Here is a 23,281-nt window from a genome sequence, read left to right as displayed (position 1 = left end):
TAAAATGGGAAACTCATTTCTTATGTCAGTATCTAAAAAGAAAGTAATTGTTAGGGTCTGAATTAAGTAGGAATCTAACAGATGGGCTAAAACAAAGGGGCAGATTTCAAAAGTCACACTCAAAATCCTCTTTCCTGAGTTTGTGGGAGTGCTTAAATCACATCTAAACTGATGAAATTCTAGAACTTTTAGAAAAATACTGCAGTGAAGAGATCGCAGAGACATGATACAATTTTATCAAGAGCCAAATCCTGTGATACCTAATTTGCTATCATTAATTTTCTACAACGCAGATTCATGAACCAAAGGAGCAGCTTTTAGCTGTGAAGTGGGTAAATCCATCTATTTAACACACATTTAAAGATGCATAAATACCAAATAGTTTCTTGGGTGTGAGAGACTGAAAGTGTAAATAAGGATCAAAAGGCATAATAATATGATAATATAAAATAGAAAGAAAAGGTCCAAAGGGGAAGGGGAAGTGGGAGGGATTGAAGAAAGGAAGGAAGGAAATGGAATTAATATGAGAAAATGAAAACATGGAAACAAAGTTCTTGTAAATAGGGAGGGATGGAGGGGTTGAAGGGAGGGCAGGGGAATGGGGAAAAAATAAGAACCAAGAGAGATTATGTAAAGGTGCAAATTTCCAGTGATGAATGTCATTATATTGTATACCTAAAATGTACCAATAAAATTAATTTTTTAACAAATGCTTGAAACATCCAGGAAATCTGTTCTGTGAAATGACTCATGCCCCATTAAGTGCCTGCCTTACTCAAGCAGTAGTAGAAAAGGGGAATTCACAGATACCCAGACAGCTGATAGACCCCCCCCCATTCTGTGAAATGCAGTATTTCCAAAACCGGATCAAGAGGTACACAGCCAGGCAGAATTTTGTTTTTGTTTCAGTTAAATAGTGACCTAAGGAAAATGTTTTTGGAGTGACCTCATGAAGATGTACAAGTTGTGCCCTGTCCCAAAGTACCTGTCTGAAGGGCTAAATGAAGGCTGAAATACATCAGTGTTCTAGACAAGCCCTCTGTCTTCCTTCAGATCCGAGGCAAACCAGAGCCCTCCCGGAAGGGTAGAGGCACTTTTTCTGCCATGTTATAAGAGACAATGTTTAATGTGCACTACAAAAACAACCAGCACATCCAATCATGATGTGAACTTCCTCTTTGAAAATAAATTAAATTATGGGTGTGATTTAATTGCAAGGAAAATGTTAATTTAAAAATAAACTAGTACAAATGGTAACAAAGAAAATCCAGAAAGGACATGCTAAAAAAAATGAAATGTGGAAATCACTGGTATTGGGGAAAGACCATAAGCTTTGGAGTAAAATAAATCTTGAGTTCGGTCCTCGTTCCTTAGCGACTTAATGATCAGTTTCAGCTGTGTAAAGGTTCCCTGCACAGTGTTTTCCTTCTAAATTTATTAGTTTATTTTTGCATTTTGCTTGAAATTCCCTCTTACATTTCTTTCTACTTGAATCTTTTCTGTTTCAAGAGGTATAGTTAAAATATCAAATTTCCTTAAGTGGAATAAATTGGACACGTGTGTAAATATTGCACTGTCTCTCTGGTGTGAGAAACTGAAGGTGTAAATAAGGACAAAAAGTACAATAGATAATGTGAAAGAGGAAGATATTGTTCAAAAGGAGGGGGAAACTAAGGAGGGAGGAGGGAGAATAAGAGGCAGGGAAGAGAAAAGAAGGAAAAAGTAGAAACAAAGCTTTTATAAATAATGAGAGAAAGAGAGGTTGAAGGGTGGGGAGGGGATTGGGGAAAAATGAGAACCAAGCTACAGCATGTACAGGTACAAATTCCATACAATGAACGTGATCGTTATGTATATATAAATTGTACCAATAAAATTAACTTTTAAATGTGAATCGCAAATTAAGTAAGCTGTGAGCATTTAGATTTTTTTAAATTCCCTTAGCTCTAATTTTATTGCCCTTTTCATTTAAAGCAATGATGTATCATTATATTAAAATTTTTTGAAACAGTCACGTGGCCATAATGTGCATGCCATTTAGTAATATTCTTTTTCAAACACATCTATAGTCATAATTTTAACCTCAGCAAAATATTCCATTATTAAATATTTCACTTAAAATTCTGCAGTTCTCTTATTTCAAAATAACAATACTTTCAGTGATGAATGATGTGCATTTTAAACTTTACTTTTAAAATATCTTCTCCAGACTGATTAAATGTTAGTATTCTCCTAAAGCCATTTATGCTGCACAAATTTGTGTATGTGTGCAAGCTTCAGTTCAAAGAAAGTCCGGTATGAATAAATACTTTAAATTTGAGTAGTTGAAGTAAAAAAAAAAAATTAACTTTTAAAATATCAAATTTCTTATTAAGCCTTTATGATTACCCAAAGAGATGACACCTTAACTTTAAAGTTTTATTTTTAATCTTTCCTCAAGTTGTTGAAACAACTGATTTTGTTTGACTGAATATCAGATTGTAAAGTTTGGAAATGCTGTACAGACAGCCTTCCATATCCATGAGGTCCACATCTGCGAATTCAAACAACTGAAGGTTAAAAATATTTTTAGAAATAACATCGTGGATGTACTGACCATGTATATATTTTGTTTTCCTGGTCATTAGTCCCTCAATAGTACAATATAAAAGCTATTTATATAGATTTGCATTGTATTTGATAGTACACTACACGTGAATTAAAGTGCATGGGCGCATGTGTACAGGTTACAGGCAAATCCCAAGCAATTTTATATGAAAGATCCGAGTATCCTACAATTTCTGTGCCTTCGGGAGTCATGAAACACATCTCCCATGCATACTGGCAACAACTATAATCCTATCTTATTTATCACTCATACTTCACAATGATGGCATTCATTATGTTAAAGAACTGAAATTTTAAATAATTTCCACGAAATAATTAGATCCTTCTAGGTTCTGAGGAACAGAGACATATTTAGAATATCTTAAATAACTTGCTGAGTGATCTTTTAATGATGTACAGCTTATTTGATCTGAATTTACTACATTCTTTCAAGGGAAAGAGGGAATTTAACTAATCCTACTGATCTGTTTAGAGATGATATTCATGATCCAGTTAGCTGTGATTTGGGGTCCCAGATTCAGTATTCCTCTAAAGTCCCAAATCGGTACAGTGGGCTGTGGAACATCACAGACTCCCCGCAGGACTTCCCTCAGGCTGCTTCCAGTGTCTCTACTTCCGTTCAGCACCAGCTTCCGGGCATGAACTCATTGAGTTTATTATTTTTGTAAAGAAAGAACACATCTTTATAAAATGTCTGCACAAATATTACTCCAGAGAAGGTATGCGGCATAGCTTTGCTGTCCCCCTCCAGTGCATGCGCGGTACAGATCGGCGGCTCTGGTAAGAGGATGGGGGAGCTGAGCCGAGATGCCCAGAACCTTTCCCAAGCCAAGCCATGGAGGAAGTCCCTCGTGACGGAGGCCCAGTGCCCAGTGACCACGGGTGGGGTGGGGCGGGGTTCCTCCCGAGCTCTTCCCTGAGGAGGAATGAGATGAGAGCTAGTCCCATCTCTGGAAACCCAGAGTAGAAAATAAGTACTTTTTACTTTTCTCCTCCTCTTTTGAGTCTAAGAATTAGACCCTAGGGATACAATTATCCCACAGAGGGGAGGGGGTCAGAAGTCACCAAAACTTCACCTTCTCCCACTTTCGGTAGACGCACACCCTCAAACTCACTTTTGATGTTTTCTTCAGACACTGACTGGCAGTTTGCTTTTGCCTCTAGAATTCTTGAGTATCATTCTTTACAAGCCTCCAAACTTATACTCAGTTCTATTTTCCATCTCAAATTATGCCTTGAAAATAACTACCAAATCAAGATTTTTTTTCTCAAAAATGAAGGCATTGGAGGAAGAAGAATTTATCCATGTGCACAGGTGAAATATTGGTTTCGTTTTATACTGAGGAAGAAAAGAATCACCCTGGAGCTTAAAAAAAGTAAAACAATACCGGCTAGTGGTAATAAACTGAGTGAATACATTACTTACCAATTACCCTAGCATCTCTGTTTATAGCTTAAATCTAATACATATCACATCCTTTCCCAACATGAAGATGTTGGTTTAAAAAGATCTGGGTATCTGAAGGGATTTGGTTCCAGAAAACCATCCTACCCACCCATGGACATGCTCAAGTCCCTGCATAAAGTGGCATGGTGTTTGCAGGTAGCCTATGTTACATTCTGTTATATTTTAAATCATCTCTATATTGTTTACAATATCTAATACAATGTAAATGCTATATAACAATTATACATTACTGTTTATGATGTAATGACAAGACGAATGTCTGAACACATTCAGCGCAGATGCAGTTTTTGTTTTGTTTTGTGTTACTTGAGTGTTTTTGATCTGCAGCTGGTTGAATCTGTGGATGTCAAACCTTTGGATATGGAGGGCTAACTACTTCCCGAAAATTTCATCTTACTAGAAAACAAATCTTAAACTGAATTAAGACCATAATGTTTTCATCATAAATGCATAAATTCTATTGACTCAGTAAATGTTCATTGAGAAGCTCTACTAGATATTCTTGTATCCAAAAGATACTTCTGCCAGTAATTAGTTACTGGGCACACATGTTTGGACTTGGAGTTCTGTGCTGGTGTGCTCTGGGCCACAGAACGCAGGTGGTTAAGCTTGATTGTGTCAACTTGATTGGCTTGGAAGCCTCAGAAGGGCTGATGGAGGAGCCGGGAATTTAGCTCAGTGGTTCCGCCACCTGCCTTGCAAGTGGAAGGATCCAAGTTCGATCCCCGGTACAAAAAAAAAAAAAAGGGTTGATCGAAGCACACGCTGGGTGGGTCTGGGTGGGCCATGGACGTGTGATCTTGTGGTCTATATCTGCTCCCTCAGCCCTTCCTTCCTGGCACTGCTGCACTGCTCTGCTTTCCAGCCACTCCCTGCTGTGCTTTGCTCTGCCACTCCTTTCTGCCATGATGTTTCTGTCTTGGAACAAGTTGACCATGGAATGACTCCCCTGAAACCGTGAGCTAAATTAAACCTCTCCTTCTTTAACTTGTGGCTGTTGGGTGTTGTGTCCCAAGGATAGGGGAGCTCACTAATCAGGTACAAAAGGAATAGAAGGCTCAGAATCTGAAGAGAAACCATGATACAGTTACAAGCAGGTGTACAGCTAGCATAAGTGATGTCATGTAGGTTATGCAATTCCATCCTCACATTCTGGGATGTTAGGTGAGAGTGAAGAGAAGAAAGCTTGAAGTAGAGCAGATACACCAGTGCTGGGCTTTAGAAATACACACAGGCAAAGACCGGCGCCAGGAACTCTGCTGGAGGTTGACATTGAGGGTGAAAGAAATACTGTGTTTAAAGCAACAAAGCAAGCCAGCCAGAGAACAGGGTGTGGGAACAATACTGTAACAGCATGTCAGTACTCTTCTTTGCTGCAAGGGTGCTCTGCTGTGTGCTAATCCTTAGCCAAAGGGAGAATTCTTCAGATGAAAATGTTTAATGATTACAAATTGTCAAAATCTCATTATTTTAAGATCTTTCAGAGCTTTACTACAAAGACCAAATTTATCCTCATTAAAGGCAACATTTCCCAATTCACTTGTCTGGTACTCAGTTACCAGAGAGTAAATGACCATGGCCTGCTCTGTATTACAGCAGGAGAAAGCGGTACAGAGTGAGGCCCTGGGCAAGGAGCGCAATACTTCTCACTTAAGCTTTTCTTTTTCTCACCAGCCCTGTCTTAACTTCCATTGTCAAACACAGCAACTCCATGATATCTGGATAATTTAGGCTGGGGGAGGCAGGGATTGCTATGAATTACATAAGCTTTTTCAAAATTTCTCAAACATTAAATATTTTAATTCTGCCCAGTTTTGGTTATTCTCAGGGATCCAGACAGGTTCACACATCTCTCTTTATGGAGAATGATTAATCCAAACTCAACTGGGGAGAAATCAAATTATACAGTTAATAAAAATTAATGCCTCAATCCATGCTAAGTGACAATGTAGTGCCAGGGAAAATTACTTACTGCGTCTGAGAGAAAGGAGTCTGATGTGTCGGGTTTTAATGTAGGCTTAGGATCTACGATAAATTCCAAGTCTTTTGTAACTGAATTATAATAAAGTACAAAGTTACTCAAAATTAAGTAGCCATATCCTTTTACAGCGAGAAACCTCTTGAATTTTCTAATAGACTAAATGCTTAAATTTCTTGTATTTTGGTAGGAATCTGTCATGGCCTATGTCTTCAATACCCCTCAAAGGCCTATGACTTAAACCTTGGCTGGCAGAGTGATGCTCCTGGGAGGTGACATGACCTCTAAGAGGGAGGACATTGAGTGGTTCTCAGGTCCTGCGGGGCGCTCTGCACAGTGGGTTGAGATGCCCTGGCCTGGGCTCTCTTTCCCTGTTTGCTGGCCATGAGGTGAGCACTTTCATCCACTACCCGATCGCTGAACTGCTGTGGGCACCTCAGCCAGAGGTGGAAGCAATGGATCGCTGTGCTCTTGGAGTGGAATCCCCAAGCCCAGGGGCCAATGTCAACCTATTCTGCTGATAAGTTAATTATCTCAAGGATGTGGACATAGTGAGGAAAGCTCACTAACGGAATCTCTTCAGATCCCCCTTGGTCTCTTGATTCTGTATTACTGATTGGTTAAAAAAATTATTAAAATTAGTCCTTTTGACGAGAGTGTTAAAGTGATTCTGATAGTCCTACAGAGATTCTCAAAGGGCCTTGATGCTGAGAATTTGGATGTCAAATACAGCACTGCACAGTAAGACTGAGTAGTTGTCCATGGAGGTAGATTATAATTTAACATTATAGTATATTTTTCTACATGAAGTAGTGTGAACTAGAGTGATCAATATCTTCAGAGGTTTACATTTCCCTATTACCCAGCTGGTACTGGACGAACATAGGCAATAGAAAATAATGTGCTGTAGCCTGTGAACATTGCTCCTCTTTACTGTTATACGTAATCACAGAATCATTTTGAAGGAAGGGAATATACAAGTCTTTGAGTGGCGCTTTCACTCAGGCCAAATGGTGCTTGCACAAAACTAGCTACAGGAATTTATTATTCAGCACATACCCCCATCTGTTGGGGCACCTCTAAGCCTTGGTCCAGTCTATTTTCCCCTCCAGATAAACTTATCAGCTTGAATCTTTGTCTAACTCCATGGAGAGAATCCTCGAGAAAGTGGCCCTGATTCCTCTGCCTCTTGACATCGCTTTAAATATTTTAAGGACAATATGGGGACCCATCCTCTTTTCTTCCCCAGAGGCTTCAACCCAAGTTGTCCCATATAACATGTTTTCCAGGTTCTTTTCTGTGTAAACAAAACGTAGCAGTTCCAAAACAACAAAGCACATGTGTGCACGTGCAGGGATGAAAGCCAGATGCCCGGGTCAGCGTCACGCTGGCACGATCATTGACACCCGGGCGGCACAGGGCTGACGACACTGTGACACTTTTACGCCAGGAGAAGGAGGCTCAGGTAAATGGCTCCAGGGGTGGACAGCTTTGACAGTCTTAAGGAGAGGATTATGGAGAAGTAGAATAAACAGGCATTGATAATTAATGGTAACTGTTTAGCGGAAGAATGAGGAAGAGTTAGAAGGATGCATATCTTAAACAAGAAGCACTGAGCTCTAACTAAAATCAGCACCCACTATGGAGAACCCATCATGCCCTCAACTCCAGGCCTACTCTCATCTTCCTGCCCCTGATGGAATGACAGAACTGTCTGTCCCTGACTTACACCACTCTCTCCTTACTCTACTGGGGAGAGCATTTCCTCTTCCTAAAGAACACTAGGGAGCGAAGTGCCCCTTAAAATGGATGATGAGTAGTGACTCTAAAATTGTTTAACATTTCCTTTTGGATAGCGACCTTTCCACCAGCAGCTTCTTGGCTTTGTATGTTATCAAAGCTGCAAAGAGCTCTTTGGAAGCAATCCAAATGAAGTAAGTACATATACTTAAAGGTGTTTTATTTAAACTTAGAGGCTTATTTATATTTATCTCCACAAATTCTAAGCAGTATTGATCTATGTACCTGCCAGGATAAAACAAGACAAGACACAAATCTCAGCGCTTTAAAAAAATTATCTCATGGGAATAAAGTACAACTAAAATATCTTTAAAGCTTCCTCATTCAAATGCCTGATAGATACAACTATATTGTAAATGCAGGATGTGACGAATTTTTGATACATTTGAAAAACTACCAAAGAGGACATGTGAAGGTCTTTCACAGTGCTGGTGGGATTTTCAAGAATATATAAAATTTTTGAATTAATTGTGTGGATTATGTGCACACCATTTTTATCCTAGTGCACCCTCCTTAAAGAAACCCTGTAGAATATGGTACCTGGTGGTTCCATGATGATTGTCATGCTAAGAGAATTTACCCAAGAGACGATATGCTCCAGTAGGAAAGCATGAAGTCAGAAAAAAATCTGCCTGAAATCTAGTTTCCCCCTTATTAAAAATAACTTTATGCAAGTACACATGCACTTTTAGCCCTATTTTCTCCTTGAATTAAATAAGGATGGTAATTCCCACTCTGTTTTTGTAGCATTGACTAGGTGATGAATATGTACATTTTATTTCCTTTTGTAGTGCACAATGCCTCAAATCTAACAATGAGCTGCAGGTTTTATAATGAACCAGGAGATATACTTGTCATCTTAAAAACAAAAAGATTTATAGAGATTTTACAGAGACATTTTCTGGTAATTAGTATTTCCTTTCATCTCCAATTATGTCCATTCTTCATAACTGAAAAAGGATAATGGAGATAATCATCAATAACATTAACACTTAGTTCATCTCTAGCTTCCTGCCATTTATTTTTGGGGATATTGTCCATGAATTATCTTCTTCCAGAGAATGAAATGAACAAAGGAAAGGACATAAAGCTTTACTAGCATCTTTGGTAACAAATTGAACAAGGACATATTTTGAACTATGGATCAAAATAAGATCACGCTCCTAATTCAAGTCTGTTAACTAGAAATCCTGCAGCCAAGCACGGTGCTACTCAAGTCGGAACTTCTGACTTTGAGACAGTGACTGTGACAGTACCAGAGGTTGGCTGCATACTTAGGTGGGACAATGACGGGCAGTCATGGCGGGGACTGCTGAGGACATTCAGGGTTAAACGTCTTCCAACACTGCTTTTGTTTTTGTTTTTTACTTTTCTAGGTCCTTTGTACTCCTACATAACTTTTAAATTTCAATATCCAGTTCTTCATTTATAGCAAGTATACACAGACCTGAATTTTTGTATATACCTTGTGTTTCCTAATCCTGCTAAATTCAAGTACAAGTTCTAGGAGCTCCTAGAGATTTCTTAGTATTTTCTCTGTAGATGATCATTTCATCTACATATAAAGATTTTACTTCCACCTTACCAATCCTATCCTAATTGTGTCATTTTATTGCCAGACTATTTTGGTGGGGACTAGGTTTCAAAGTCTAATGGACAGATGAAGAGTAGGCAAATCTGCCCTTGTTCCCCACTTTAGGGAGAAAGCATTGTATCTTCTCCATTCATAGGAGTTTTTGTTGGAAGTATGGAGTACATGTCTTTGATCTGCTGAGAAGGTTCTGTTCTACTCCTAGTCTCCTGATAGCTTTTACCATGAACAGCTGTGGAATTTAGTTTGATACTTTCTTCTCCAACTAGTGACAGGATCACATGGCTTTCTCCTTTCCTCTGTTAAAATGATGACTTTTGGGGGTGGATCTTCCAATGCTGAACCAACACTGCCATCCCTATAATAAAACCACTTTCTACATCCTGCCAGATCTGACTTCTAATAGTTTGTTTTGTTAAACAAATTTCTATCTATGTTCATACTTTTTTCTTCTATTGTCTTTATCCAGTTTTAGTATTAGCACAATGTTGAGTTCCTAAAATGAGGGGAGAAGTGTTCCTTCTTTTTTTGCTTTAATTGTTTGATATAATTTATCAGTTAAAATGTTTATGAGCCTGCTGTTGTCGTATAGGTAGGTTATCAAGCTAGGAATATACTTTCTTTAATAGGCGCGATTCAAATTTTATATTTCCTCCAGAGTTAGTTTCATTAATTTGTCTTCTAAGTTACTTCTTAGAAGTTGTCAAATTTATTTCAAAAAAGATTTTTGTAATATGCTTTCTATCCTTTTAAATTCTGTAAAATCTGTGGTAATGTCTCCTAGATCTTAATATTGTAATTCAAAAAATGTATAACTGATATTGTGTAACAGGAAGAAAAGGTCTAAAAGAGCAGGGGAATTGGGAGGGGTAGGGGAAGGGAAAAAAGGGAAAGGAAAAAATACGAGAAGAGGAAAAAAATGGAAACAAGGTCTTTGCAAATAGGGAAGGGTGGAGGGGGTGAAGGGAGGGCAAGGGAAGGGGAAAAAAAATAAGAACCAAGAGACTCATGTAATGGTACAAGATCCTAATGATGAATGTAAATGTATTGTATACCTAAAATGTACCAATAAAGTTAATGGGGAAACAAAAGAAAAAAAAAAAGCTCTCAAGCCTTCAATGTCACTAGCGCCTCTGTGCTTCCATGCTGATTCAAAAGCTACAAAATTGTGCCTTACACACAAATGAAAACGTCGCCTTCCAGTGAACACTTCAGTGGCAGTAACTTCTCTTGAAATAGCTAACTTGTTCTTTCCCTAAGCCCCTAGAGTGAATGCAGATCACTTCTCAAAGCTTTTAGACAGGAAAAGGAACACTCGCAAGATGGGAACAGATACCTGTGGGGAGGTAACAAACAGAAAAGTCAGAAAACAGCAGGGAAAGATGCCGGAAGAAGTCTCAGTACATTGAAAACCCACAGTGTCAATGGAAAGTTGATCCTTCAGGATTGCAACAAGCTGAGGACATTCTGCCGCTAGCATCTGCCAGTGAGGAAAGGAAAGAGAGAAGAAACATTTTGCCAAACTTAAATCCCATTCATAGACAATGAGTCCTAACTTTAGATGCTAAAAATGGTTGTGGTATTTGAGACTGGAGGTTCAATTAACTGTAACATGGTATAGAGGCTTCCTTAATTGGATTCTTTCCTTTTTCTCCTTTCCTTCATGCTCTTTCCTTCCTCCCTCCTCTTGTTCTTCCTTTCTTCTTTATTTTCTCACCTTTCATCTCCAGCTGAGAGTTAATAACATTTCTTAAGTGGAAACTGTGACCATATTGAGCTCACTATATTCCTTGTTCCCCAAGAAAGGCCAAGATAATATAGATATCGATTTCTAGGACAAGTACAGGAATCATGGTGAGATTGAGAATACGATAAGAATGAAATTCCTGGAATTAACCAGAAAAAGCCCTTGGAAAGGGTTAATGTGAAGCATTATTAATTCAAATGATGAGAAACATACAGTACATCACTAGTCCTTCAGGAGGATTTTATAAAACTGCCATTTCCCAGGAATGCTCACAATGAAGAAGTGCACACCAGTTGTCACGGTAGATGTAGAAAAGTGAAATAGTGGCTTTTGTTGAAACGTAGACATCAGAAACTGATGTCTAAACAATGTTTATAATATTTTCTCTTCCAAACTCAAAGAAATCTACTCTAAAATCTTTTCTTAAATAGTTAATGACAAGGGCCAGGGATTTAGCTCAGTGGTTCCGCTGCCTGCCTTGCAAATGCAAGGTCCCGAGTTTGATCCCCAGTACCAAAAAAAAAGTTAATGACAGGAATTGGGAGCTGGGTATATTTGATGTTCCATTATCTTCTGAAATTTGTCATGTAGTGAAATGAACCATTAGCTTGGATTTTGGGATGGCAGACATTAACTTTCTTAGGTTTTGCTGCATTCCTATAAAAATAACATTCAACATGTTAAAGTACATTTCCTTATTTTTTAAAGAAAATAGACTTTTGTCAATTCTCACATAAGAATTTATGAAATATGTGAATTTTGGTTTCAAATGCAGCCTTCACTGCTATCCCAACTCCTGCATTCTCAGCTAATTATAAAATGTTAACTATCATGGAGTCTTAACTACTTCTCTCAATCCTAAAAACTAAACGTATGTTCTGTTATTAATGCAAATATTTCAACCTCTCATAATTTTGTTTGTTAAAATCTACTTCTGTCCATTAAGTGTACTTCCTTGGCACACCTCTAATATCATCACCAGAATGATATTTTAAATTAGGAGAATGTTGACTTGGCACCACTCAACGCTGAAAATGTTGGACTCAGTGGCCTGGGTCCTAACTCCCTGGACCCTTTCATGACTCAGGAGAGGAGTTGGTGGTGATAAAGGTCAAGCGCTCTGAATTTAGATATCTGTGTCCCCTCCACAATGACCGTGAGTGCCACACAAGTGTGGGTCTCATCATGTCTTCTGCTCGGTCCCAGAGTAGACTTCATTCTTGTCACTGTGACACCTCTAGCTTCAGGCTTCACAGTACTTGTGGTCTGTCACTGGCCAATCCTCTCAGATTTCTTGTTCTGCCATTTAAGTCGTCCCTAGTCTAGTTCCATCTTACGCTTCCAAAGCTGTTTGACATTGCTCCTTCTCACAAACTCCCACCTCATAATTATTAGGCTACTTGCTAATCCTTAAATATATCCATTGCTATAGCTCCCCAATTTTCACTAGTTGGTGACCTCGCCTCACAATTGTCTTTCCCCTCAGGGTGGTGGCCAGTGCTTGCTGTCCCTTCAGGCCCCAGCCGGAGTCTCCAGCATTCACACTCCCTCCGCTCCCGTGGACATTGTCCACACCACTTACTAGACACCTGTCAAATGTCTTCTTGTAGTTCTCATTTTATCATTATATTTGTCTCCCAGGACAGAAAAAAAATCCGAGGTCAGGTATACCATCATTGTGACATCATGGAGTGTTTTGCATATGGCATATGAAATTGGTAGTTTTAATAAAGACAATAATAACTGTAGATTATTGAAATTTCACAGTAAGTGCAGTTTCTAGCCTTGTCAATAGTAACAAAACAGGTAGAAATGGGAAAATTTCCATTCTCAATATTATTCCAAATAAAGAAGGTAACAGAAAACTCCAGAAATCTAAGACAATATTTCAGACTTTTAAACTACATATGAAAACTTCTCTCTCTTGGCAACCACCACCTCCAGCACGCACGTAGCTTCCTTGGCTTACTGCTGTAACAGTCTTTTCTTCAAACACCACGAAGTACAAGGGGGAAGTCAATTGTAGCTTTCTATTGAAATTCTGAAATGTCACCAGTATCATTTTCTCATTTACTTGTCAACTTTTTTAAATCAAATGCTTATTATTTGTTGAGTAATTAGGCTTCTTGTATTGACCTTAATACATACAGGTCCTGTCACAAACAAATTTTTACTGCTAATAGCAGCTTTTGTGTAACATATCAGACCCTGTTATTTTGAAAAATGACGTGACCAATAATAGAGTCCTTTAATGTGAACTTTTTGAAGACTTACTAAGACATCTGAATAAACAAATTTATACAAAGACTATACTGACCTGAGCATATAATTATGAAGATACATTTAAATTTAAAGGTTTTTGTATTTACAACTCTGAGCCAATTGTATGTGTTTTTGCCTGTGAATTTATGAAAGGAATGGAAATATATTCTTGTTTGAATACTATGTCATTCTGACAAATACCTGACTCCAGCACTCTGCCAGGCTAAGGCAGAGAATCACAAGTTCAAGCCCACAAGCTCAGCTTGGGCATGTTGGTGACTTTGTGAGACCTTGTCTCAAAATTAAAAAAAAAAAATTTTAAGGGCTGTAAATGTAAGTAGTGCAAAGGCCCTGGGTTCAATACCCAGTACTGGGAAAAAAAGAAAGAAAGTTTTATTTTGGCACAGTTTTGGAGGGTTCAGTCCATGGTTTTCTGACTCCATCTTTTGTGGCCTGTAACAAGGCAGGAAATTGTGACAGGCAGCATGGGAGGCCTGAGGCTGCTTATCCACAGGCAGGATGCACAAAGAGAAAGAGGCTAAAGTCTGTCTCTCCTGTTCAAGGACTTACCACTAATGACCAACAAAACTACACTAGACCCCACCTGTTAGTTTCTACCACCTCCCAGGGATGCCAACCTGGGGATGAAGACTTTAGTTCATGGGCCTTTTGATTTAACATCCAAACTATAACAAATATCAGTGTTAAACTCAACCCAAGGACACTTGTCAACATCAAAGGGGACATGTGCAAAACTGCTTGGATTTTTTTTTTGGAGTTATTTCTGAGTATTTTTTTTGGTAGTTATTTCTGAGTATTTGTGGTTCAAAGGGAGGTCCACGGTGAAGTTCACACCAAGGAATATATGTTCAAATGCAAGTGGAATCCACCAAACATTAGCCTTTCTGTCGTGGGTTAATTTTGCTTTCTAAAGAAACAGAAGATACATAGCAAATGTCTCCTAAATGTTGATTGAAGATTTCTTACCAGTGGAATTTGAAACTAGAAGACAATGGAGAAATGTCTACACATTAGTAGGAGAAAATGGCCTTCAATAAAGAAGGTTGTGTCCAACCAAAATATAAATTAATGTGAAAATACATTAATCACTCACTCATTCTTCAGAAAGCAGCAATGATACTCTGGAAAACAAGAGAAGAAACGAGGTAAGAGAAAGACATGAGAACTACTGAAGAGGAGTTGCATTGACATTGTGAAAAATGACAAGACAGATTTTATTCAAACTACTGCACTAAGGAAGAAAACGTTCAGTGTGGAACTGACATCAACTCCAAGTTAAACAAGCAAGGAAGATATTATTCAAGTCTTTTTCAAGATTCTTCTTGATTATTTTCCTACATAAAACAAAGTACTAAATGAAATTTGAAATTAAAATTAGTAGCATGTACTTAGCACCATTACAAATGAAATAACTAGAAATAAATGTAACAAAATGTACATAAGATTATATAAGGAAAAGTATAAAGCCCTCATAAAAGAATTCAGAAGAGGTAAATAAATGGAGAGCTATTATATGTTCATGTATGAGAAGGTTCAGTATTTACAAGATGTGAGTTCTTCCCAGCTTGACCTACAGATTTGACACAAATTCAAGTTCCAGCAGGCTATGTTGTGATTTTAAAATTTATATAGAAAGGCAAAAGGCCAATAGCCAATGTAATATTGAAGAAAAACAACAAAGTTGGAGGGCTGACATTACTTGACTTCAGGACTTACTGTAATGCTACATTAGTCATGAGTGTGTTTTAAAGAATGGACATCAATCAATGGAACAGAACAGGGAGCCCAATAGTGGGCCCATGTAAAGACACTAAACTGAGTTTTGTAAAAAAAAAAAAAAAAAAAGAAAGAAAGAAAGAAAGAAAAGACAATATAATGGAGAGTCTTTTTCAACAAATGGTTTTGAAACAACTGGGTGTCCACACACACACGCACACACAATTAAACTAAAAAGAAAAGATTCTTAGATTCAGACTTTGTAATAGTAACAAAAATGAATCGCAGATTTACATGTAAGATGAAAAACTAGAAAAAACATAAATGACTTTGGGTTTGGCAGTATTGCTTTAGGTATGATCTCCCTTATAATTTAGATCTAAAATGTCTCCCTGAAGTCTCATGTGTTTGGAGGGTGACTGGTTCATAGGAGTGCTTCACTCATCACAGGATTCATTCATTTATGTGCTCAGTGGTTCACGTGCTGTTGGGAGGTGGGGCTTGGTTGGAGGTGGCCACGTGGGGCATGTGACCTAGAATGATGTGCTCTTGTCCTAGGCTCTTCCTTTCTGTCTCTGATTCCTTGCTGCCATGATCTGAGTGACACCAGGCACTTCTTCCATGCCATTTCCACCTGGGAGCAGGCTCACTGTGTACTGAAACCATGAAAACTCTGAGCCAAAACAAACCTCTTCTCCAAGTCGTGGATGTCAGATATTTTGTCCCCGCAACTGGAAAGCTGACTAATACAACACCAAAAGCACAATTCATGAAAGAAAGAATTACCAAGCTATCCATTATTAAAATGTTCTAACCTTAAAGAGAATGAAAAACCAAAGCATAGATTGGGAGAAAATATCTGTAAGAGATCTACTAATAGAGGTCTGTTAACCAGTAATCAAAGTTTGTTTGGTTAACCTGTTAGCCAAAGAACTTATAAAGCTCAACAATAAGAAACAATCTCATAAGGTGTTCCAGACATCTTGGCAGACACTTCACTAAGGAACACGGCAGGCGTGTATGTGAAAAGATGCTCAATATCATGTACTATGGTGAAAATGCAAATTAAATGACAACAAAATACCACCACACACCTATTACAATGGTCAAAATCTAGAAAAATGACAACACCAAATGGTACCAAGGGTGACGAGCACCAGTGGCTTCCATGAATGCCTGGTGGGATTGCAAAATTGTACAGCTTCTTGGAAGACACTTTGGCAGTTTCCTACAAACTAAGATAACCTTAACACACAATCCAGCAATTATGCCCCATGGTATTCCCCCGAATTAATTGAAAGCATGTGCATATGAAACCTGCTTGTGAATGTTTATGGCAGCTTTTTTCATAACTGCCAAACCTTTAAACCAAGCAGCATCCAAATAATTATGTATTATTTAGTGCTAAAAAGAAATGAGCTATCAAGCCATGAAAAGATATGCAGGAAAATGAAAGGTATATTGTTAACCGCAAAGCTTACATGGTATATGGAAATGTATGTATTCCAAATGTATGGAATTCTGAGTAGGGAAACCCAAGAGTGTAAGAGGAGCACTTTCTCTAGAGGTTAGAGAGGTGAGAGAGTTTTATGTGTGGACAGAGAAATTGCCGGGTCATGAAATGCCATGTATGACACTAAAACGGCAGGTGCATTTTTATGCTTTTGTCAAATTCCATCAGTCACACACTAATGGAGAATATCAATATAAACAATGGACTTTGGTTCAGTGATTATTATAAATACAACATTTGGTGTAGAATGCTTAAATGGGGGCAGTTGTGCATATGTGAGGGCAGGAATATATGGGGATTCACAGTACTTTTTGCTCAATTTTTTGTGAACCTACACCTTCTCCTAAGAAAACCTCAAAAGTCTTATTTTAAATGTGAAAGCATTAGTAACTCCAGGAAAAACAAAAGCTATATAAGGAAAAAATTGCTGTCATCATTCACAGCTCAGCTCAGCCATGAGCCTATGTACACAGTTGTAATCTTTAAAATATTGATATAACCAAATTTTAGGAAAAAAATTATATAGAATGATGGATAATAGAGAAGTATATGAACTGAGAATTCGAATTTACAACTTCCATAGTAGAAATCAATAGATAATATTTAAATGATAAATGGATAATATCAATGTAAGTATAGTATTTATAAAATCAAAGGAATAGTTTAGAACTCTAAGGAATAGTTCTAAAAACTGAAATTGATTGTCAATAAGATACTTGGAGATGAAAAAGCTATGGACAAATAATACTATTTTGGTTATTAGTTTTATGGTAAGTATAATTTTTAAACCATACGTTATTAACAGTCTAGACAATAGATAATATAGAAAAGAAAAATGTGTAATAAAATGTAATAATTATTCAAACAATACATCTCAAATGATCTTTAGAAATTAGAGTTTAGTGTTACAAGATGAACTGTACTCCTCATTCCTGACAAATTTGTGTGAAATTCGTGCAAATTTGCCATAAAGCCCTGACTTCCAATACCTCAGAATATGGTTTCATTTGGAAATAGAGTCATTTCCAGTGTAGTTAGTTAAAATGAGATCATTAGAGAGGACTCGAGGGCAGTGGGAGTGAAACTCTGGCATGCGTGCCACAGCCAGCTGTTTGTTATCACCGAAAACTCTAAAAGGTTGGCCATCACTACTCTAGGCCAGTTTGACTGATGTGCTTATAAAGGAGAAATTGGGCCACAGGGAGGACGCCCACAGCCATGACAAATGAAGGCAGAGCTCAGGGCAGGGCTTTCTCAAGCCAACAAGTGCCGAGTGCCACCAGCATCCCACCAGGGACATGGAACAGGCGCGTCCTCCAGCTCAGAAGAAACAAATTCCACTTGTGCCTTGATTTCAGACTTTTAGCCTACACAACTACAAGACAACTGTGAATTTCTAAAGCCACCCAATCTGTAGTACTTTGCTACCCTCGTGAAATAATACAGTCACTATGGTGGAAAGAACTAAAGATACCTCCGTTGTCCACTAAAACTTGCTAATATCCTTGAAACTTAGGGGAACATAATCCACTGAAAATACAACCCAATGGAGTTCATGTAAAAATGTTTATAAAATTGATGATTCATCTTAAGAAGTTAGTATTAGGAAAGAAAAGATCACCCTTCTTGGGGAATTTGGCACCTGTCATTGTTTTGTAGATAATCATAGCTGTGCTCACCATGTGTTGTTCTTTACTATTTATTTATTTAGGCACCAGGGATCGAACTCATGACCTTGTGCTTGTGAGACAGGCATGGCATCATTGAGCTAAATCCCCAGCCCACCGTGTGTTGTTCTTAGGACCAGCACACCAGTGTGGGACTGTGTACCCAATGAGGCCCAGACATCTCAGTTTCCTGGATCTATCATCATCACTTACTGGCCTTTATTCCTTACCCTTGTTTTAATAATATTTACATTCTTTATCATGACAGCTCTCTTCAGGGCAGTACTTAGGATATAATTAATAGATAAATGAACACTCCTGACCCCCACAGTAAAGCCTTATGTCAATGCATTTATGAATTTGTCTCTGCTGCCATAGTGACCAGCTGTTTCTCTGGGATAATAGTAAGAGGTTTCCAAAAACAGAGACTTTCATTGCCCAATTCATGATAGACCTGTAACCAACAACCATGTTCCCACTATAAGTGCTTTGATCCCTGTTTGAAATAATGCTGTCCCTGAAAAACTCATGCATAATTGTTTACCAATTTGTCAAGTTTTCTGAGGAACAATTATTGCTTCAACAGATTAAGAGTGGTAATGTAAATAACCAAGTTTTAAGTCTCATAAAACTCTCTTTGCCATTTTCTTCTACTGGAGCTTCATGTCCAGTCATGGTTTTCTGCCAGAGAGGGAGGCCTACTGAGCCCTACTGAGGCCTTGAGCTACAGCCATTAAGGTAGAATCGCCAGCTGTTAGGAAACCAGAATGTGTTGTTCCCAGGCTGTCCAGGCCTGGCTGTCATTACAATTTAGTCTTTTTTGTTTGTTTGTTTCCCTTTGAATCCTTTTCTCATGAGTCATTAGGCACTAGTGACTCATTGGGCTTTTGGTAACCAAACATTAAATGATTAAGATTGTGAGAGAGATAGAAAACTTATTCCATTCTCGTACTTGTGTCATAATCTACCAATAGACCTGGTTCTTCTGCTGCCACTGGATAACATACATGGTAGACATTCTCCTTTTCCTCAACTAATGAAAAGTCATCTGAATTCATTATGATTCACAAAACAACTTCTGTTCAGAAATGGACATAGCTGTTCAACATTGTAATAAAAATCCAAATTTCATTCAAAATCAAATGTTTCCCTTTTTATTAGTCAGATTTGCCATTGCTGGACACGAAATGCAACCCTCATAACTTAAAGGAGGAAAGATTCAATTTAGCTCAAGATTTCGGGGAAATGAGTCTATGACCCGCTGGCTCCATTGCAGAAACATCGTGGAGGAAGGGCCTGGCAGAGAAAAGCTGCTTAGTGCTTGGCAGCCAGGAGCCAGGAACCAGGAAGGGTTACACATAGTACCCAAAGTCACACCTTCATACCCACCTAGACACACCTGTCACACCCTCCCATGGGAAAGAGCTGGGTGCACAGGATTTTACCTCTTCTGTCTTTAGAAACCATTTACTGGCTAAGTCACAATTATTATCTGAAGTTTCAAACTTTTCCATGCCTGGAATATTAAAAAGGGAGAAGTGATAAGGAGGTAGGAAAACTATATACTAACAGACTTTGGTAGGCGATGAAATCGACTCTCACAGCATTTCTCTGGGTTTAATTGCACTTAATATCTCCTTGGCAAGTATGTGGCTTGGTTGATGTATCATGCATACTGGCCCTATCACATTTCCCTCCTCAGACCCTGGGAGTGTGTGACAGTAGATCCTGCCATAATCCCCCACCAGCTGGCCACCTGGGAAACCACTGAGGAAAAAGCCTGTCTTAGCTCACCTAGCATGGCCCACATCTGCTCCCAAAGATTATCACCCTAGATCTATTATATGTATCGATGTAATTTCCTTCTAAACACTGCCAACATTTTGCTTGGCCACTTAGAAGGTTATTCTAGCCAAAAGCTTTATTTTGAGACTTATCAGACTCGAATTAGACACTAGTCGCTGCCTCTCCTCGGTTCCGAGGCATGCTTGCAGCCCTTCTCAGTAGGCTCAGGAAGAACAGAAATCCCCTCCCTTTCCCAAGCACCACCATGAAGGTGATGACATAGCACAGCATCTTCCTAGGGACTCGTCCTTCCTACCTCCAAATTCCCTTTGGAGTTGAGTTGGCAACTCAATTCTACCCTTTCGTATTCTCAGTGTGTGTGACTCAAGGTCACAAAACATGATTTAAGACATTTTCTGTACAGGCTCTGTGTAGTCCATCTGTCCACCTGGAACCTCACATTGCATGGTAGTTAGGTCATAACTCTAGTGTGGCCACCACTATCCCTGAGACTGACAGCTCCAGTTCTCGCCATTGAGCCTCCCTCAGAATTTATCTTCCCTCATGACTTGCTGAGTAATGGAGAATGTTGGCCACTTCCCTTTAATGGTTCTCTTCCTGGAAACCCAGATTGGTTCCTATGCTCTTGAGAGCTTCCTGTTGGCACCTGTGATCATGAGCACTGGTCACAGAAACTCAGCTTTAATACTGTTTAGAGGTGTGCGTCACCCACACTATGACGAAAGTCATCTGAAGAGCAGTTCACTTTGCATCTCCAACCTGCAAAATTTGCCAATTCATAAGAAATATCATGACCACACTCACTGTAGAAGTTGATAACATTGAATGGATATTGATTTGCTAAAATAAAATGCACCCTCTGTAGCCACAGATTCTGTATCTGTATCCAACCAAGTGCCTTCTTATATAAGGTACTTGAGCCTCCTTGGATTTGATATACACAGGAGTTGAAAATCCTGGATCAATTTCTTGTGAATGACTAGGGATGATGGCAATAGGAAAGGGGGAAACTAATTAATATTATGTTTTATTACTTAGGAACTTCAAATTTTTCTTTTAATTGAGTTTATTGTTCTTTTTTATTAGTACATATCTGCAGTACATAATGTTTCCATTCCTTGTGTTGAATTGGTCTGTGTACACAACACGTCTTCATTCATTTTTCATCCCTTTTCCTTCCCCTCCCTTCATCTCCTGACCCCCTTCCCACTTGAGAAAGATCTATCTCCTTACTTCCTATGAGCTATCTTTTATTTTGCTCTTTATTTATAACTTGGCTTTCCTCATATATGAGAAGCCAGGTGGTATTTCAGCTTGTGTGTCTGATTTATTTCACTTAACATTATGGTCTCAAAGTGCATCCGTTTTACTACAAATGACTCAAATTTGTCTTTCTTTATGGCAAACTATTACTCCATTTTGTTTAAATGCCACATTTTATCAATTCATCTGTTGATGGACATATAGGCTGCTTCCAAGATTTACTATTATGAATCGTGCTGCTATAAACATGGATGTGCATACATCACTGTAATAGAATGCCTGTAACTCTTTTGGAAAGATACCTAGAAGGGGAATATCTAGGTCAAATGGAATTCCTAGTTTTAGATTTTTCAGAAATCTCCATAATGATTTCTGTAGTGGTTGTACTAATTTATATTTCTACCAATAATGTAAAAAAGGCTCCTTTTTACCCACATCCTCACCAGCATTTGTTATTATTTGATTCTCGATGGTGGCCATTCTTTCTGAGGTAGATGAAATCTCAGTGTTGTTTTAATTTACATTTCTTTAATGGCCAGCTGTGTGGAGTGTTTCTCCATGTATCTGTACTTCCTCTGTGAAGTGCCTGCTCATTTCATTTGCCCAATTTTTAATTGAGTCTTTTATTTGGGGGGATCTAATATTTTTAGGTTCATTATATGTTCTACATATGAGTCCTCTGTCTGAGGAATAGCTGGAAAATTTTTTTCCCATTCAGTAGGTTTTCTTTCCATGGTGTTGATTATTTGGTGGTGCAGAGGCTTTTTAATTTGATATGATCCCATTTGTTAGCATCCTTCACAGAAATGGAGAAAATAAAGCTAAAATTCACATGAAACCAGAAAGTACATCCAGTATTATAAATCCTCACATTAACTGCAACATTAATTGTGGCTATACTGAAATACACATTTGCGATTAAAATGTATGATGAATATTTTGTGGAAGAGAAAAGTACAGCAGTACATAATAGCAAGAATTTTACCTTATGATGCAGATGAAATCATCCCTTGTGTAATATTCACAAATCCTAAAATGTAAGGACTCTTCAATGTTAATGTAAATCATGGGTATTTTTTCTAATAAAATAATTCCATCTAATGTGGACAGGCAAACCTTCAAATGTGTAATTCGTAGACAGGTAGACTTTAGATGCTTCTTGGCTGCCTGTAAAATGTGATAAGGGAAGGGGGAAGGGGGACCCCACGTTTTTAAACAGGAAACTCATGGCAAGTTAGTCCTAGGTAAGTTAAGATTCCCAAAGTCGCTCCCATCCTCATCGGCTGCCTTCTTGCAGGAAACAGACCTTCTGCTGACTTTTAACATTTCGATGCATCGATCCTGGTGGATGGAAAATGGACCGGGGTGCATGGTGACGTCGGTGACCCCCGCCCCTGACTGGGCCCCAGAGGACCACCGCTACATCACGGTGTCGGGCTGTCTCCTGGAGTACCAGTACGTAGAAGTGGCCCACAGCGCCCTGCAGATCGCCCTCGCAGTGAGTGTCCGCACTAGCCACTCATTCCAGCCCACTGGGTTCGTTTCTGGGCAAACAACACGCATGAATAGAATCTGTAGGGAAACTGTGGGCGTTTAGCTTTTTCCTAACTGATGTCTCTTGGAATAGGGATTTATCGTGCTAAACCGAGCGACCCTCTGGACTAGGTGAGCTGACTGTCTTCAGCCTTTGATCTGATCAGCATTTTACATAGGCCGTCAAGCAAGCTGAGACATGATTATTTGGCTTTTAGGGAGACTTTCCAAAGGCTCCAGAGGGAACGGGGGGCGGGGGTAGAAGGTAATGTGCTCCATGGCCAGCGTAAGATTGCGGTGGATATCTCC

General features: G+C 38.7%; 1 protein-coding gene across 7 annotated transcripts in view; it reads left to right on the top strand.

Annotated features, from left to right (window-relative positions):
• Nkain2 (sodium/potassium transporting ATPase interacting 2) overlaps positions 1–23,281 on the top strand; it is a 927,662-nt gene that overhangs the window by 752,897 nt on the left and 151,484 nt on the right. For 5 of the 7 annotated variants that reach the window (XR_205888.4, XR_015442646.1, XM_004860140.4 and 2 more), the window contains exon 4: positions 22,737–22,937. Coding sequence is in view for 5 of the 7 variants with exons in the window: in XM_004860140.4 (XP_004860197.1) it covers positions 22,737–22,937 (201 nt within the window). In the remaining 2 variants the exon portion in view is untranslated. Of the gene's footprint in view, positions 1–22,736; positions 22,938–23,066; positions 23,105–23,281 lie in introns of all 7 variants that reach the window. The other 2 variants (XM_021240622.2, XM_087190288.1) reach the window with 2 other exon arrangements.

The sequence above is a fragment of the Heterocephalus glaber genome, unplaced genomic scaffold (genome assembly GCF_053883595.1).
Source record: "Heterocephalus glaber isolate CG9 unplaced genomic scaffold, H.glaber_assembly_v1.0 deba00001550, whole genome shotgun sequence".
Taxonomy (NCBI): Eukaryota; Metazoa; Chordata; class Mammalia; order Rodentia; family Bathyergidae; genus Heterocephalus; species Heterocephalus glaber.
The sequence above is the reverse complement of the archived record's forward strand: the minus strand, read 5'-3'. Positions and strand labels throughout refer to the sequence as shown.